Source organism: Myiozetetes cayanensis, unplaced genomic scaffold, assembly GCF_022539395.1.
Source record: "Myiozetetes cayanensis isolate MyiCay16 unplaced genomic scaffold, myiCay2020 scf28, whole genome shotgun sequence".
NCBI classification, from domain to species: Eukaryota; Metazoa; Chordata; class Aves; order Passeriformes; family Tyrannidae; genus Myiozetetes; species Myiozetetes cayanensis.
The window spans coordinates 3,213,907-3,229,228 of NW_026087499.1; the positions used below are offsets into that span (position 1 = coordinate 3,213,907).

Here is a 15,322-nt window from a genome sequence, read left to right on the forward strand (position 1 = left end):
ACACAGAGCAACAGAACCACCCTGGGGACAGAAACACCGAACACACTCTTGGTAAAGCCCAGGAGAAAGGAATTCTTCCTCCTCATCTCCCAGGGCAGTGATGGGCCACACATTTTGCCATCTCCCCCTGCCTGCCTGCCCTGCCCAGCAGAGCCTGAACAGAGCAAAGGGTTTGGAAATACAAGCCCCTCAGCCTTTTGTTCACTCTGCTCTCACACTGCTGGAAATGCCCTCAAGTCTTTCCTTCTCCCCTGGGAAAAATGGTACCTGGACACTCATACGGTGAAAATCAAAGTGCAGCTCTGGGGTCAACCCCAAATTACACCTTCTATCAGTGCCATCAGCAAAGCCCAGGGGCTGAGGAGCAACTCTGTGCCACAGCTCATCCCCCAGGGCTGGTTTCAAGGTCCCTTCCAGCCCAAACCATTCCATAATTCCATGATGCAGAGGTGGAAATCCCTGCCCCCTCTCCCCCCCTCCTCCAAATAACTCAAAACCACACATTGTTGAGTTGTTTGATGCTTTTATTTACCACATGTAAAAACACTACTATCTCTGTCTGCAGGTACCTCTTGCTGCACTGCAAATCACACAGCTCCAAACACTGACAGGCAGAAAAAGGAACTAAAGTGTTGATGCCCAGAATCATCACAATGTCAGGATCCCTGAGGGTGTTAAATACACACAACCCCCTCAAGGACCGTTCTACAGAAGCAGCAGCAGAGCATTACAATTAACAGATCAGAGTTGGTGAAAACACTGGGTGAAGGGATCATCTAGGGGGGAAGAGGACCTGCAGACTGGTCTTTTCCTTCAGCTGCCCTTAACTTTCTAGTACAGGTAACTGTGATCTAAGTAAATGACTAGTGCTCGAAACCAGAACAGGGGTCGACTGATCCACACTTATTTGACACGAGGGTTCCTGAAGTTCCTCCCAGCAAAGCGGGCCTTGCTGCCAAGCTCCTCCTCAATTCTGGGGGGAGGGAAGAGAGCACTGGGGGTCAGCAGACAGCACAGAGCTCCCGCATCAGCACAGCCACTGGCCTTGCTCTGAAACCCCCGACCTACCTGGTACTGAAGGCACTGCCAGTGATAAACCAGTCCCCACCAGTGACAGAAGTGCCACCCACCTGGCAGAACTCAACCCCAACAGTTTAAATGCTCTGCCTCATGCAGAGAGAAGGACAATGTGTCCCATCCAGGATCACAGGATGCTTTGTGTGACGTTCCCCTCAGCGTGTCTGTTAAGGACCTCACCCATCCAGCTCAGCCCTTCAGCCACCCCAACAAAGCCCTGGCCCAAAAGCACCTCTGCCAGGCTCACTTTATGTCCTTCAGCTGCAGGGTGGTTCTGAGAGGCAGAAGACCAAGCTGTGCCCCCCAAGCATTCCTGGAGCATTGATTCTATGCCAGGCTCAGCCCTGTTCCCCTTCCCAAGGCTCACCTCAGCAGCTGGTTGTACTTGGCTAAACGCTCGGATCGGCAAGGGGCACCAGTTTTGATCTGGAAGGGAAATCAGAAAGTTAGTGAAGAACTAGAGCAGAAACCAGGCCAGAGATGCCAACACAAAACTGTTCAGAGAAATAAGCATAATCATGTAATAATTTAGTGATAAGCTTTATTTGAGCATCAGGCTCAGTATCTCAACACTCAAACACAAGAGGTTTTGGAAGCAATAAAGATTGTTCATTTGCCACCAGCCTCAGGATCAGGAAATCCCAGTACACCCACCAGAGCTGACAAAGGTTTTTTACATTGGTGGTTAAAGGTGAGTTTGCACAAGATAACAATTTTCCTGTCACGCTCCTATGAGTCAAATCAGCTCCCTGTGTACAGGCACAGCAAATCTGCACACCTGAAGGCAGAGCAGCCTCCAGCTGCAGTGCAGCGTGGCCTTGGCTTCACCACCACATTATCTCATCAACCAAAAAAAGCCAAACTGCAGCAGGTACAGATACCAACCTGGCCAGTGCAGAGACCCACTACCAGGTCAGCAATGAAGGTGTCTTCTGTCTCTCCAGAGCGGTGACTCACCATCACACCCCAGCCATTGGACTGGGCGAGTTTGCAGCTGGAAGAGATAAAGACAGAGGTTCACACCGTGCCCACGTGCCCAGCAGCCTTTGCTCTGGTGACAGTGCCAGCAAATTCCTGGCTCTGGCAGGACAGGACTGCCCTGTGGTGCAGGTGAGGATCATGCGACAAGGCAGTGACCAAGAGCTGCCTTCACACGTGCTCAGACCCTGGGAGGTTGTTCAATGTGCCCCTGTGACGTCAAGAGCATGAAGGGACACGTTTACTTGCCAGTATCCTCTCTCAGTTAATAATTGTTCTCCCTTCACAAATGCCCCACCAGCAGATTTCTGTACCCCTGGATCTGGTCTAGATGTTCATCTCCCTCAGTGAAAACAACCCTCATTCCCAGCCTGGCCAAGGAGGGAGAACTTACGCCTGCAGGGACTCTGTCACGGAGCCGATCTGGTTGACCTTGAGCAGGAGGCAGTTGCAGGCTTTCTCCTCCACAGCCTTGGCAATGCGCTTTGGATTGGTCACAGTCAGATCATCACCAACCACCTGGATGCCAGCACTGCCAGTGAACTTCTTCCAGGCAGCCCAATCATCCTGGTCAAACGGGTCTTCAATGGACACCACTGCAGAGGGACACGAGCAGCTTTTAGACAACGCCAGCCCGAATTGTTTGAGTGCAGTGGTGCCAAAGTGCTGCAGCCAAGCACTACCCACTTTGAAGAACATTCCTAAGACCCCTAAGAGGCTGATCAAGGGAGGAGCTCTTGTTCCCTCCTGTAAGAGAGGCTGCACACCAGCTCTTTCCTTCAGCAATCAACCCCTACCCACCACCACTGCTGCTTCTTGTTAATGAAGAACTCACCGGGGTAGCCCTTGACAAAGCCCTTGTACAGGTCAGCCAGCTGGTCAGGAGTGATGTATCTGCTGGGGTCATCAGGGGATTTGAAGTCCAGGTCATACTTCCCATCCCGGTAGAACTCTGAGGCAGCCACGTCCATGCCAATGACCACCTTGTCGGTGTATCCGGCCTTGGCAATCGCCGTCTTCAGCAGCTCCAGGGCTGGAACACAGAGAGGGATCTCTGAGCTCCTGCCAAACATCTGAACCCAAAAGCTCCTCATTTCCCACCAGCAGCATCTTCACTTGGCAAAGAATCTCCATTACCCACTTTGGAAAGCCCAAAAGGCTGCACAGAAAAGGTTCTTAAACTCTCCCACTTCTGAACTGACTGGAACAAGATATTACTCTAATGCTGCTTTTAGCTTGTAATACCCCCGAGACACCATTATGGGATTCCTAATCTCTTCAGGCAGGACTACATGTCAGCCCAGAAAGCTTAATGCTAGGTGATACCACATCCTCCTCCAGCTTTATGCATGTGGGCAGGAAGCACTGGCTGCACTCTAATCCCTTTTAGCTCCATCCACATCAGGTGCTGCCCGTGGAAGTGGTGAGCACTGCAAACCCTGACAGGCCAGAGGACACCGCCTGCCTCTGCACAGGGCACCCCTCTTGGCATCTACCTGTTCTCCACTTGCCAGGCTATCTGCAGTAGGAAGCTTAGATCAAGTGTTTTCCATTTCTTGTTGGTTTGGGTTTTTTGTGGGCTTGGCTGAGTTTTGTAAGATGCTGCTGGTAGCACAAACTGCAAAAGCAGCTGCTGCCAGCAACAGAAGTTCCTGGGACTGTAATGCTCATTTCAGGTCATCCTCACTGATGCCTGTGAGGGTACAGGCCCAGCACAGCTGCACGTGACACTGGGACTCAGGAATGGCCCCATTCCTGGTGCTGCCTCAGTACTTTCAGTGTCAGAAAAGGCAGTGCAGTTCAGAAGTCATCCTGAACAATAACATAACTAACAGGTGTAAAGTAACAAGCAACTTAAGAGTTCCAGTATTCTACTGCCTTATTAGCAGCTCCATTTCTTCTGTGAGAGGCAGAAAAACAGCTCCTCTGGCACAGTTTTTGTAGGAACAGGTATTTCACTTCCCACAGACAAACAGCCTCTCCTGCAGATTCCTGAACAGAACTGTTTGGCCGTGGAAGCAGCAACTGCCTCAACTTCCCAGGCACTCCCACACATGACCAGGCAGAGTACAAACTGTTTTCCTCCCTGTCAGCAGAAAAACAGCTGCAGTGATCTTTGACTACTGGTTCTGGGAGACCTGCAGTGCACAGATGTTTCCACATCACTTTTCAGCTGGAAGGGCACAAGATTGCCTTAAGCTGCCACAGGAATGGAACGAATGAGGCACTGAAGTTAAAGCCACCCTGTCAAGCTGCATAAGCTGATGTCCAAGGGAACACCTGACCACATCAGTAGAGCAACTTGGAATGTTTGTCAGGGTAAGAAGCAGAGCCAAAAAGCAGCAGCAAGTTCTACACCTTTGAACCTGCTGATCCTGCTTTTCACTGATATTGGGGCAGGCATGGTTTTAATTCTCCAGCTATCAGTTACAGCTCTTGCTGCATTTAGCTCATTCTTACCTTCTTTGTTTTCCAGGATGTTGGGGGCGAAGCCACCCTCATCACCCACGTTGGTGGCATCCTTGCCATACTTCTCCTTGATGACGTTCTTGAGGTTGTGGTAGACCTCTGCCCCGATGCGCATGGCATCCCTGAAGCTCTCAGCACCCACGGGGAGGATCATGAACTCCTGCATGGCCAGCTTATTGCCAGCGTGGGAGCCACCATTGATCACGTTGAAAGCCTTGGAGCAGCCAAAAAAAGCCAAGTTAGAGTGTTTCAGGGTAACTTGCTAACAGCATTTACTCTTTATTGTGTAGCAACTTTGATGCAAGCCCAGGAGGCACCTGCTCAGACCAAGGCTTGAGCCCCACCCAGAGACTTACAGGAACTGGGAGAATGACCTCAGCGTTTCCAGCGAGGTCAGCAATGTGACGGTACAAGGGGACACCCTTCTCAGCAGCACCAGCTTTGCACACAGCCAGAGATACACCCAAGATGGCATTGGCACCAAATTTGGCTGAAAGAGAAGGAATTGTTTATGGAAATGTCTCTATAAAGACATTCAGCCATGCCAGCCCCACGGTTTTAATTATGGCAGTGCACAGCACATGCCACACACTACCCATTTCTGATAAAGTATATCAGAATTCTAGAAACCCTTCTTCACCTTTCCACCCCTTGGGGTAACACAAAGCCCACTTACATTTATTCTCAGTCCCATCCATTTCCAGCATCAGTTTGTCAATCTTTTCTTGCTCCACAACGCTGAGATTCTGCAGGGAGAAGCAAGCAAAAAACAGTTTGACACCAAACACAGGTTCACAAACTCTCACCTACCCCCCCACTGCATCATCTACATCCCTGGCAGGCACCAAAACTTGCTCAAGGGCAACTGCCAACAGTTGAATAGACCAACTCTTGCCATTATCACACAGCAGAACCTCTGGCACTTGCAGCAGATCAAGGCTGACAGGCAAGCTGGGTGTGCAATCACTTTACACATTACCTCGTTTTGCACATCCTCTATGGATAGGGCTTAGAGGCCACAAAGCTCATGGGAATCTCACACAAGCAGACTGTTCTAGATCCATCAGATTCCCTTCCAAATTACCCAGCTTGGATGAAGCCCAGCCTTTCCTCATCATTCAGCTACTCTTAAGTATAAAGCACCCCACTGAAGGTCCCAGGTGCTTGTGTTCCTACACTGCACCACCAGGCTGCCAGAGATGGTTTGATTATGTATTAGATATGCATTCATTAAGTAAATTAAGTAAAACAATTGCTGTAGTCAGTTTGTTCACATGCACCCCAATCCACTAACACCCCCCATGTCACACAGTTCCTGCAACCACCCTGAGGGGCGGTCTGGCCACGCTGCCTGGCTTTAGGTGAGGTTAAGGAAAGGCAGATTGCTCCTACCTTGCTAACCAGTGCAGGTGCAATCGTTTTATTGACGTGCTCAACAGCTTTTGAGACACCTGGAAGGAACAAGCAGATCAGACACTGGTCAACCACACAGGTTATGCAGGTGTTAGTAGGGATCTCAGGAACATCACCTCATGCTACTCCAGCCCTGGTGCACCCTGAGCTCACAGGCACATCCGAACAGAGAGGTGACCTTGACTGAGTGGGGGCTGCAGGAAGGACACGCTGTCCAGGAATGCCTGGGCAGGGTTAGGGTGCAAGGCCATGCACTGCAGGAGTTCATCCGAGTGACACCGCACTGGAAGCACATCCATTACCTGTGTGCACAGGGCTGTCCCCAGGAACTCGTTAACATACTTAACAGCTCGGGACACACCTGACAGAAGCGAAACAGGACAACAGAATCAAGGGGGAGAGGAAGACTCGCAGCCAACCCCACAGGCACGGCAGAGAAAGGACACACACAGGTAACAGATCCACCAGCCAGCAACAGCCTGACACTGGGCAGTGGACTAGAAACAAAAGGGGCAAAGAGCAAAGGAAACTGTGCAAGGCTGTGTTTGGGCTTTCCACCCAGGTCTCCATAGTTCTGCCAACAGCACTTTGGACCCAAGCCTCAAGGGGCTGAACAGCAGCATTTAGAGAAGGTTTTAGGATGGGCTACTCATAGAATCTGTGGAAAGGGGGAAAGTAAAAGGTTTCTCCAGAAGTTAGCTCTGCAGCAGCTCAGGCATTTCACCATCTGCTATGATTTTGTAACATTGCTAAAGCATCACCTTAGCACGTGTTTTACTGTGCAGTGTTTAAACCCCATGTTCAGAACAGAACGCTAATTAACTGCACTCTAAACCGCATTAATTGCTTTTCCAAATAGTCTAAGTCTGCAGATTTATATTACAGAAGGCCCACCAGTTATCTGCAACTCATCCCATTTGCTGATTATTTTTTCACAACTGTTATCTCCCAGCTGACAAAGCCTCTCAGCTGCCACAGGCTGTTAACCACTGCCTAGTTACAGGCCATTAAGAACTGCCTGTAGGATCAGACTTAACAGGTCTAAGCACACACACATTTAGCACAGTGAGGTAAGTACACATTTGCTCTTCTCAAGAAAAAGTGCCCTGGGTAAACAGCATAAGCTCTTCAGCTTTTTGGGATATTCAGTCATCAAGGAGTTTATTCTGTGTTTAAAGTATTAACAACCATGAATCTTCTAAGGCAAGGCTCTGCAAGTTAATTCAGTAGTTATCCACTCTAATTGCTCCTTCTTAATAGGCAAAAAAATATTTCAGCTTCCTTTCACCTGACTGGCAAAGGAGTCTGAAAATAATTCTCTCTCCCAGCCAAAAGTCAGGATGATTGCTTATACTTGGAAGGCATCACCAATGCTTTTAGAGCAGCAAGTTAGAAAGGAGCCCTGACTGTCCAAGCTCTCAGAATGGTCATAAGAACTACAATTAGGATGTGTATTAGGGAATGACATCTTGTTTGCAGCTATTCATTCTCACCCATACTTGTTTCCCAGCCAGCCTGGTGACTGCTGTGTTTAATTTCCTTTCAGAACACACAATAAGTCCCCAGACAAGTAAAATATTACACTACTAACACAGACCTAAGTATCCTGGCTACCTGTAATGACAGACAAAATTCAGAGTGGCTTTAGCTGTTGTGCACCCTGGAATGGAAGTATCCTCCAGGATTACCAGTGCAGAGCTGCACATTGGCTGTGGACAGCAGCTGGCATCAAAGCCCAGGTTCAGGATTTAACAGGCAGGGATCTCAGGAGTCTACAGTGACAGAGCTGGCAGATTTAAGGGTTCTTTGAGAATCTGGCCTATGGAAAGACCTTGTGAGTGGCTGCAGAATGGCCAAGCCTTTGGGGGCAGGCAGTGCAGATGCTCTCATGACACCCTGCCAGTGCACTCTGTCCTCTGACACACACACAGGGCAAGGGGAGCAGCATCACAGAGGACATCTGGGCACACTGCACAGAGACATTGGCACCTGCCTGGCCTGTCCAAGCTCCACAGACCCACCTGTGCAGGTACAGTGACCTCCAGCACGAGGCAGCTGCACTGCTGGAGGCACAGTCACCCTCCACATCATCCCCAGAGAACCAGCCCAGCAGCCTCTGCCTTCCCTGTGCCCCAGCCCACAGCTGTCACCTCCCTGTGCATCTCCCATGGCCTTGCTCACTTGCCATGCCTTGCACAGAGCACAGAAGCAGCACAGGAGCCCTGGTGTCCTCTCCTGCAGTCCAGCAGCACCACATGCAGGGACACAGCCCCTGTTAACAGGGCTCTCTGGGTACCCAAACTCAGGTTTACCTTTGCCCAGGTAGCGTGTCTTGTCATTGTCACGAAGCTCCAGAGCTTCATAGATTCCAGTTGAGGCACCACTGGGAACAGCAGCTCTGAACAGACCTGTGCACAGCACAAAAATGAAAGGTCTTGGCATGTTCACACCCACAAAACATCCTACACCCATAAACCATCCCAACCTGCTCATACTTCCATCCCTGGAGATGGGAGAAGTAGTTTCTAAACATCTCTGCTCAGGTGTACAGTGATCCTAAGAGGGCTGTCTGCTCCTTTACAGCATCACCAGTTCTTCAGTGTTTCCCTCACTGATCAACAGTAAGCTAATTCATTCTCTTCCACTGTGCATTTCAAGTGTTTAAGTTACAAACCCATCCATTCCATTTCCAAAAAGGCAGCTTTATTCACTGCATCTACTTTTGAGCTCAGTCTGGCAAGCAAGCTCTTAAATTCTAAGATATGGAATAAAAGGGACAATTAGGAGGTCTATTTTATTAATGTGAGTTCTGAGCTCTTCTGACAACAGCAGAGCCACCCAGACAGCCCATTCCTCCAGCCAAGGATGCTGAACTTGGAGCAAATCTACACACTGGAGTTTGTTCTGCCTGTGGTTCAAGATGCCAGCTTCAGCCTCCAGTCTTTCCCTTATCCCACTAAATCAAAGAGCTTAGTAGGGGCAGTCTCATTAAATGACTGCATTAATCCTTTGAGGCAGAAAGATCAGCTCTTTAGTCAGTGTATTACAACCATTGTGTTTGCTCATTCCACCAAAGCACGTTGGTATGGGTTTGCACAATGCCTTTGTCAGATCCTATCAGATGTGGGATGAACAACTCACAAACCACGGCAAAGTCCTACAATAATTAAAAATATAAGATGTTATATGTGAAGGCCCAATTAGACAAGTCCTTGAGTCATGCCCGAGTTCTTGCACAGAGAAGAAACCATTACCCAAAATTCAACTCTGCAGCAGAAGACTTTTCATTCCAGCAAGTGACTGCCAGACAAAGGGCAGTCAGACAGAGTTTGGGGAGCACTGACCACCAGGACCATCAGCAGCTGCTCAAGGACAGGAACAGAGGTCTCAACTTGAGTTTGCAAGTGCTGCCCCAGTTTATGCTTGGCCAGGGAAGGAAGGTAGGTTTGGAACTGCACTGGCACAATTTAGACTGTAAGAAGCAGCACACTTCAAAAAACCCTGCACTGTCCAGGCCAGGAACTTGAGCTCAGCAAACTCATCCCAGGAGAATGAGGCGGAGGTTTTTCCTGCCAGGCTCAACGAAGTTCTATTCACGGAGGAAAAAGTAAGCACAATTCCAAGGCTAGAATGGGATCATTTGTTCTATCAGATAGAAGAAAGGAATAAACCCCTAGAGTTGAGGACTCACCTTTGTTGGTGTAGAGGTCTACCTCAACAGTGGGATTCCCACGGGAGTCGAAGATTTCACGGGCGTGGATCTTGGTGATGGACATCTTTAATACCTGAAAAGAAGATTTTACCGTTACTCATGGAATGGGTTGGAAATTTCCCTCTGATCATCTCCTTCCACCCCTTGCCATGGGCAGGGACATCTTCCACCAGACCAGGTTGCTCCAAGCCACATCCAATCTGGCCTTGGACACTTCCAGGGATGGGGCAGCCACAGCTTCTCTGGGCCACCTGTGCCAGTGTCATCACCTTTATCATTGAAAAAACCTCTTTCCTGTATCCAAGGGAGAGTCTTTTTTGATGTTTCTAAGTGACCTCATTGCAGTATCATGAGACCCTGCACAAAACAGTAGGAGCAGATGACGTGAATGCAAGCTCCTGGTAGGCAGCAAACCTGGGAGCTTCAGTAAGGAAGGAACCTCTAATTAACAATACCAGACACACCCTTTTGGCAGCAGGTCACAGTGTCCTCACAGTTATAAAGTGGTGATTCCTCTGAAATATGGCATCTTTCTAATTCCCAGGAGTCCCTAAGACTCTGGGTAGGCTCTGCACAGTCACCACGGAGCTGGGGTGGCCATCACATTGCAGCCCAAGCAGCAGGTGAACAGATCAGGCAGAGCCCCATCCCACACCCTTCCCACCACAACCTGCCAATGCCACTCCCTGGCTCCTCAGGCTCCCCAGAGGCTGGCTGTGTGTGGCCTTCAGCAGCTTCAACCAGGCCACAGGCACAACCAGCACCACCCAACTCTCACCAGCCCTGCCCCAGTCCCTCTCCCACACAGCCCAGGGGTGCCAGGGACACAGAAACCCTCTCAGACCCCCTGCCCAGGGACCTCACAGGCCTTGCACCACTCTCAGAAGGCAGCAACTGCTGCAAGCATCAGTTTGAATTTTATATCCTGTACTAATACCTGCAGGCATGAGACCAGTTCAAAAACACCACACCATAGGAAAACTTTTCATACTTGGTGGGAGTTAAGAGTCAAATGTTGGGAAGAATATTTTCTAAACCCAGAAGCTTTGTTTTCAGACAGAGAGCTCTCACCACGTAAGAGCAGCCAGGCAACCCTAATACAGGAAATCTCTGCTACCAGTTGGAGTTCTTTTTGATAAGAGTCTGAAGTGCAACAGCTCTTAGTATGCACAGCAGCTGCTCAGAGCCAAACAGAGCCTGTGTCGAAATAGAAACAGTCACAGCTCCAGTTAAGAGCTTGCATTAATAGTTACACCCTGTTGACTATTTACAGGAATAGTTTTTCCTTTTAACTTTCCCTCTTACAAGGAAGAGAAATCACCACAATCTCCTGATAGTTCCTTTTCCCCCTTCTCACTTTTACACACGTAAGAAAACTCTTATGTAAGCTTGGCTAGATTTTAAAAACCAAGTCATACACATGTCTGTAAGCCACTGCCTGGCACCAAACCCAGCCCATCTGCAGAGAATAAAGCTCAGTCTCAGAAGCAGAACTATCTGGAATCTGCCTTTTTGGCAAGCTAGTGTGGGTGGCAACTCTGTTTACAGAAATGGTCATGAATCCACAGTTACTGCAAAGTTAAGAAAACACGACCTTAGCAATGCTGCTGCTTGTTCTGAGTCTGTGAGAGGAGTAACTTCACACACTCAGCTCTTCCTCCACGGCAAATTCCTCTCCCCTCAAGTTAGAAACTCAAGTAGCCATTTGCTTTGCCCTCTTGGCTTTCAAGTGCCCCTTCCAGCTGTCCTGCCCTGCATGTTGTATAACCTCTAACATTTTCAAGTGCCTGTCTCGAGTCAGACCCACACACTGACACATGATATGACTAATCTAGGAAGCAACACAACTTACTTGGAGCTGACCTTCACGCTGCCACCACTGAGCTTCAACCAGTGAAAAATATACAAGCTAGAAATAAATCCCTGCAACCCTCCAGTTATCAGTCCCTCCCACACCAACATTTATCTCTCTGCAGGTGCACTGAGCACTGGCTAACAGAAACATTCCCCACTCATCCAAAAAGGGCTCTGAGAGTTTATTAGGCTGGCACTTTCATTTTCACAACTGTGGCTTTGCCACAAACCTTTAGGTGTCTTATTCTTTGACAGCACAGCCAGCTCACAGGAAGTCTTAGCACAATGCAAGGATTGTTTGTTGACCTCCACAAAGGAGGCACTTCAGGAATACACACTCCAAGAGCTTCCACTGGGAATGTCTGCCAGCTCTGACATTACTGAGCATCCTTGACTAACAACCTCTGCAGACGTCCCTCCCTTTCCTCCTCAAAGAGCCCTTTCACAGCACCACTCCAGAAATCCTTCACACTTTTTTTCTTGCTCATTTTGCAAACCCCCTCACTCCTGTGCTCGAGGAACAGTTCTCCCACTGAGCCATAGGGTAAAACTGAAGCTGTTTAGCTCCCCACAAGCTCAGCATTATCAATCCTGCCTCAAACAACTCATCTGGAACACGGGGGTCAGCCTGAGCACAGGTTTAACTGTGGAAATGCTGACTGAAGGCAGGAGAGGTCACCAGCAGCACTGTCTGCTCCAGACCTTTGTACTGAGCCGTGGAATCAGCCCAACACGCAAATACCACAGTGGTATTTAACACACACATTGCCTTAAACCTTCTTCTGCAGCATAATCTGCTGACAAGGTCACTGTCTGCCTGCAGGAGAGAAGCCACACACACCAGCTTTGCTGCCTTCCCAGGAAAACACGTGTCAGTACCTGCTCAAGGCTAAGTCACAACCCACTGCCAGCTCTGAGTACTCACACCACTATCTCCTGAAGTCCAAGAAATCACCACTTATTGCCCATCTGATTCCGTGCTCTGCACAGGAAATGCAATACTCTCACACCAAAGGGAACTACTCCAACTGAAAATTATTTCTAAAGATTTTATTTACAGCCAACTTTCTCAGCAAAGATTGTCCTTGTGACTTATTTTGCAGCCACATGTCTGTGAAGTCAAGGCAGGGTTACAGCTGAGCACTGCAAGCATCTGAATGGAGATTTAAAAAGCAACACTAAAGTTCGGCCTTAGGAAGAACTACCCAAGTGTCTTATTACAGAAATGCCATTTACCAGCTTTGCTTGACATTTAAAGGTCCTGCGTGACCACGACTCTCATATCATTACCACCCATTAGACCTTTGAGCTCACTCTATCAGATTCAGCACATCAAATCCACTGCTAAAGCACTCCTGAAAACTGGGCAAACGTGCACCTTTCCAACCCTCCTGCTCTGCATTCCAAGGGGTTAAAATGCACCTCTCTATCTCTGCAACGTGATACAACGGGTTCTAACCAATGCCCGGCAGGGAGTAAATCACAGACATGTTGAACCACTTTCCCTCTCGGTGTTTTAATAAGATGGAGGCCTGAACATTGCCTCAGCCCGTGGGTTTGGATGACAAACTTCAGTACTTCCTGCCAGGCTCAGACAGTCACAGCCCTACCCTGTGACTCAGCAGGCGAGTAACGGAACAGGAGCAAGCCCAGGATCCTCTCCGGCAGTCCCTGCACGAGGCAAGAAGGTTAACACGCAATTCTTTCGTTTTTCTCCACACCTCAGCATCCAGAGATGCACGTCCAGGTGCTGCTGCCTTGGGATAACCACCAGCACTGAACCACCCGCTAAGAGACCTCAGGCACGGATTGGAGCGCCGACAGCAAACGTTAAATATTTGAGATGGGCAGCTGAAGGACATCCACTGAAGAGGGGAAAAGTCCGAATCACCACAGGCAATCCGAGAGCGATTGTTAATGATTAAGAGGCAGAGGTTAAACTCTGCCTTTGAGGACGCCTCGACCCATCATATCCCCCAAACTTTGGCCCAGCCTTGACCCACCGTATCCTCCCAAATTGTGCACCCGCCTCGACTCATATGACCCATCGTGTTCCCCCGATTTTGCCCGCGCCTCGACCCTCATATTCCCCTGATTCCCCCCCCTAGTCCCACACGTGGCCGGGGTTCAGGCCGCCCAGACGCCCGCAAGCCCCACTGGTGCTGCGCGAACCGCCCACAGCGGCCTGCACCCCTCAGGGACCACCGCGCCTCGGCACGGCCCAGCCCCATCCCACTGGAGCGGCCGGGACTCCGCGTGAATCGCGTGGCCGGTGCCCAGGGGACGCCGAGGCCGGGCGGTGCGGGCGCACTCACCGCTGTGCCGCTCTGCTCCGCAGCTCCGCCGCTCTCACCGCCCCGGCTCTGACTGAGGGCGAGCGCCCGCGCGCCCGCCCGCCTATAGCCGCCCTCGCGCCCGGGGCCCGCCCCCCGGCCGCTCCCATTGGCCGGGCCGGCCCCGCGCCGCGCCCCGATTGGCCGCCGGCGCCTCGCGCCAGAGGCGGGCTGGGGTGCGTGTGCTACGTGCCGCCGAGAGCCGGCCGGCGGCCGCGTGCACGGTGCGCGAGCGGGGGGGGCGGGGCCGGAGCGGCCCATGCAGGGCGCGGGGCGGGGGGGAAGAGGACGGGACCATGTGAGGGGGGGAGCGGGGGGAGCCGGGTTCGCCCTAGGGGCGATCGTGGAGTCATGGAATGGGGTTGGGTTGGAGGGAACCTTAAAGATCATCCAGTTCCAAACCCCTTACATAAGCAGGAACACCTACCACCACAGCAGGCTGCTCCAACCTGGCCTTGGACACTCCCAGGGATGGGGCAGCCGCAGCTTCTCTGGGCAGCCTGTGCCAGGGCCTCATCACCCTCACAGCCAGGAATTCCTTCCCAATGTCCCATCTAAACCTCCTCTGCTTCAGTTTGAACCCATCCCCCTCTTCCTGTCACTACACGTTCTCATAACTAGTCTTACCCCATCGTTGCCGTCGGTTCCCCTCAGGCACTGGAAGGCCACAATTGGGTCACTCCAAAGCTTCTCTCCAGGCTGAACAATCCCAGTTTTCTCAGCCTTTCCTCACAATTGTGTCCATCTGGGGAGCTGGGTCCAGTTCTGGGCTCCTCTGTGCCAGAGCAGCTACTGGAGAGGGTCCAGCAGGGGCCACAAAGATGATTTGGGGGGCTGGAGCATCTCTTTGACGAGGAGAGACCGCGGGAGCTGGGAGGAAAGTCCGGAGAAGAGAATACTGAGGAGAGACATTATTAATGCATACAAATATCTCAGGGGCAGAGGATGGTGCCAGTGACAGGACACAGAGAAATGGCCATAAACTAAAACACAAGAAGTTTCACCTCAACACGAGGAAGAGCAGGAGGACAGCAGAGCCCTGGAACAGCTGCCCCGGGGAAGGGTGTGGACTTTCCCTCCCTGGAGAAATTCCAAATCCACCTGGGCACATTCCTGTGTCACCTGCTCCAGGTGACCCTGCCTGGGAAGAGGGGTTGGGATGGATCATCTCCGGACGTCCCAATAATTCTGTGTAGGAATGGCAACTAAAGCCGGAAAGAGGAAGGCTGGAAGCGTGTGTGTTTGTATTAGTTCTAGGAAAAGGTTAATCACAATAAATATTTACTCTGATTTTTTAAGCGAGTAACCATCACACTTCCTGGGGTGGAGAGGGAGCACTTATGTTGACAGGTTATGACACCTCATATCAGTGTGCCAGCAGCAACAAAAACTTTTCCCAGTGTTCTGCCTGGATCTGGTCCCCCAAGGCACGTTTGAAAACGATCTTGTTACAAAAAAACATAACAGAGCAGAACAGAGCTCAGAA

General features: G+C 50.5%; 1 protein-coding gene across 2 annotated transcripts; it reads right to left on the reverse strand.

Moving 5' to 3' along the window:
• Positions 1–503: 503 nt before the first annotated feature.
• Positions 504–13,953, reverse strand: ENO1 (enolase 1). Of its 2 annotated transcripts, none has more exons than XM_050322274.1 (12): positions 13,819–13,953; positions 9,629–9,722; positions 8,250–8,345; positions 5,917–5,975; positions 5,201–5,270; positions 4,881–5,014; positions 4,516–4,738; positions 2,891–3,088; positions 2,450–2,651; positions 1,963–2,071; positions 1,445–1,503; positions 504–973 (listed from the first exon to the last, which is right to left on the reverse strand). In XM_050322274.1, exons 2-12 carry the CDS (start codon positions 9,711–9,713, stop codon positions 904–906), a joined length of 1,305 nt encoding a protein of 434 aa, XP_050178231.1. In that variant the 5' UTR covers positions 9,714–9,722; positions 13,819–13,953; the 3' UTR covers positions 504–903. The 2 variants fall into 2 exon arrangements, with proteins under 2 accessions (XP_050178231.1, XP_050178230.1); XM_050322273.1 differs by lacking the exon at positions 13,819–13,953 and adding an exon at positions 13,225–13,243.
• Between the last annotated feature and the right edge of the window lie 1,369 nt (positions 13,954–15,322).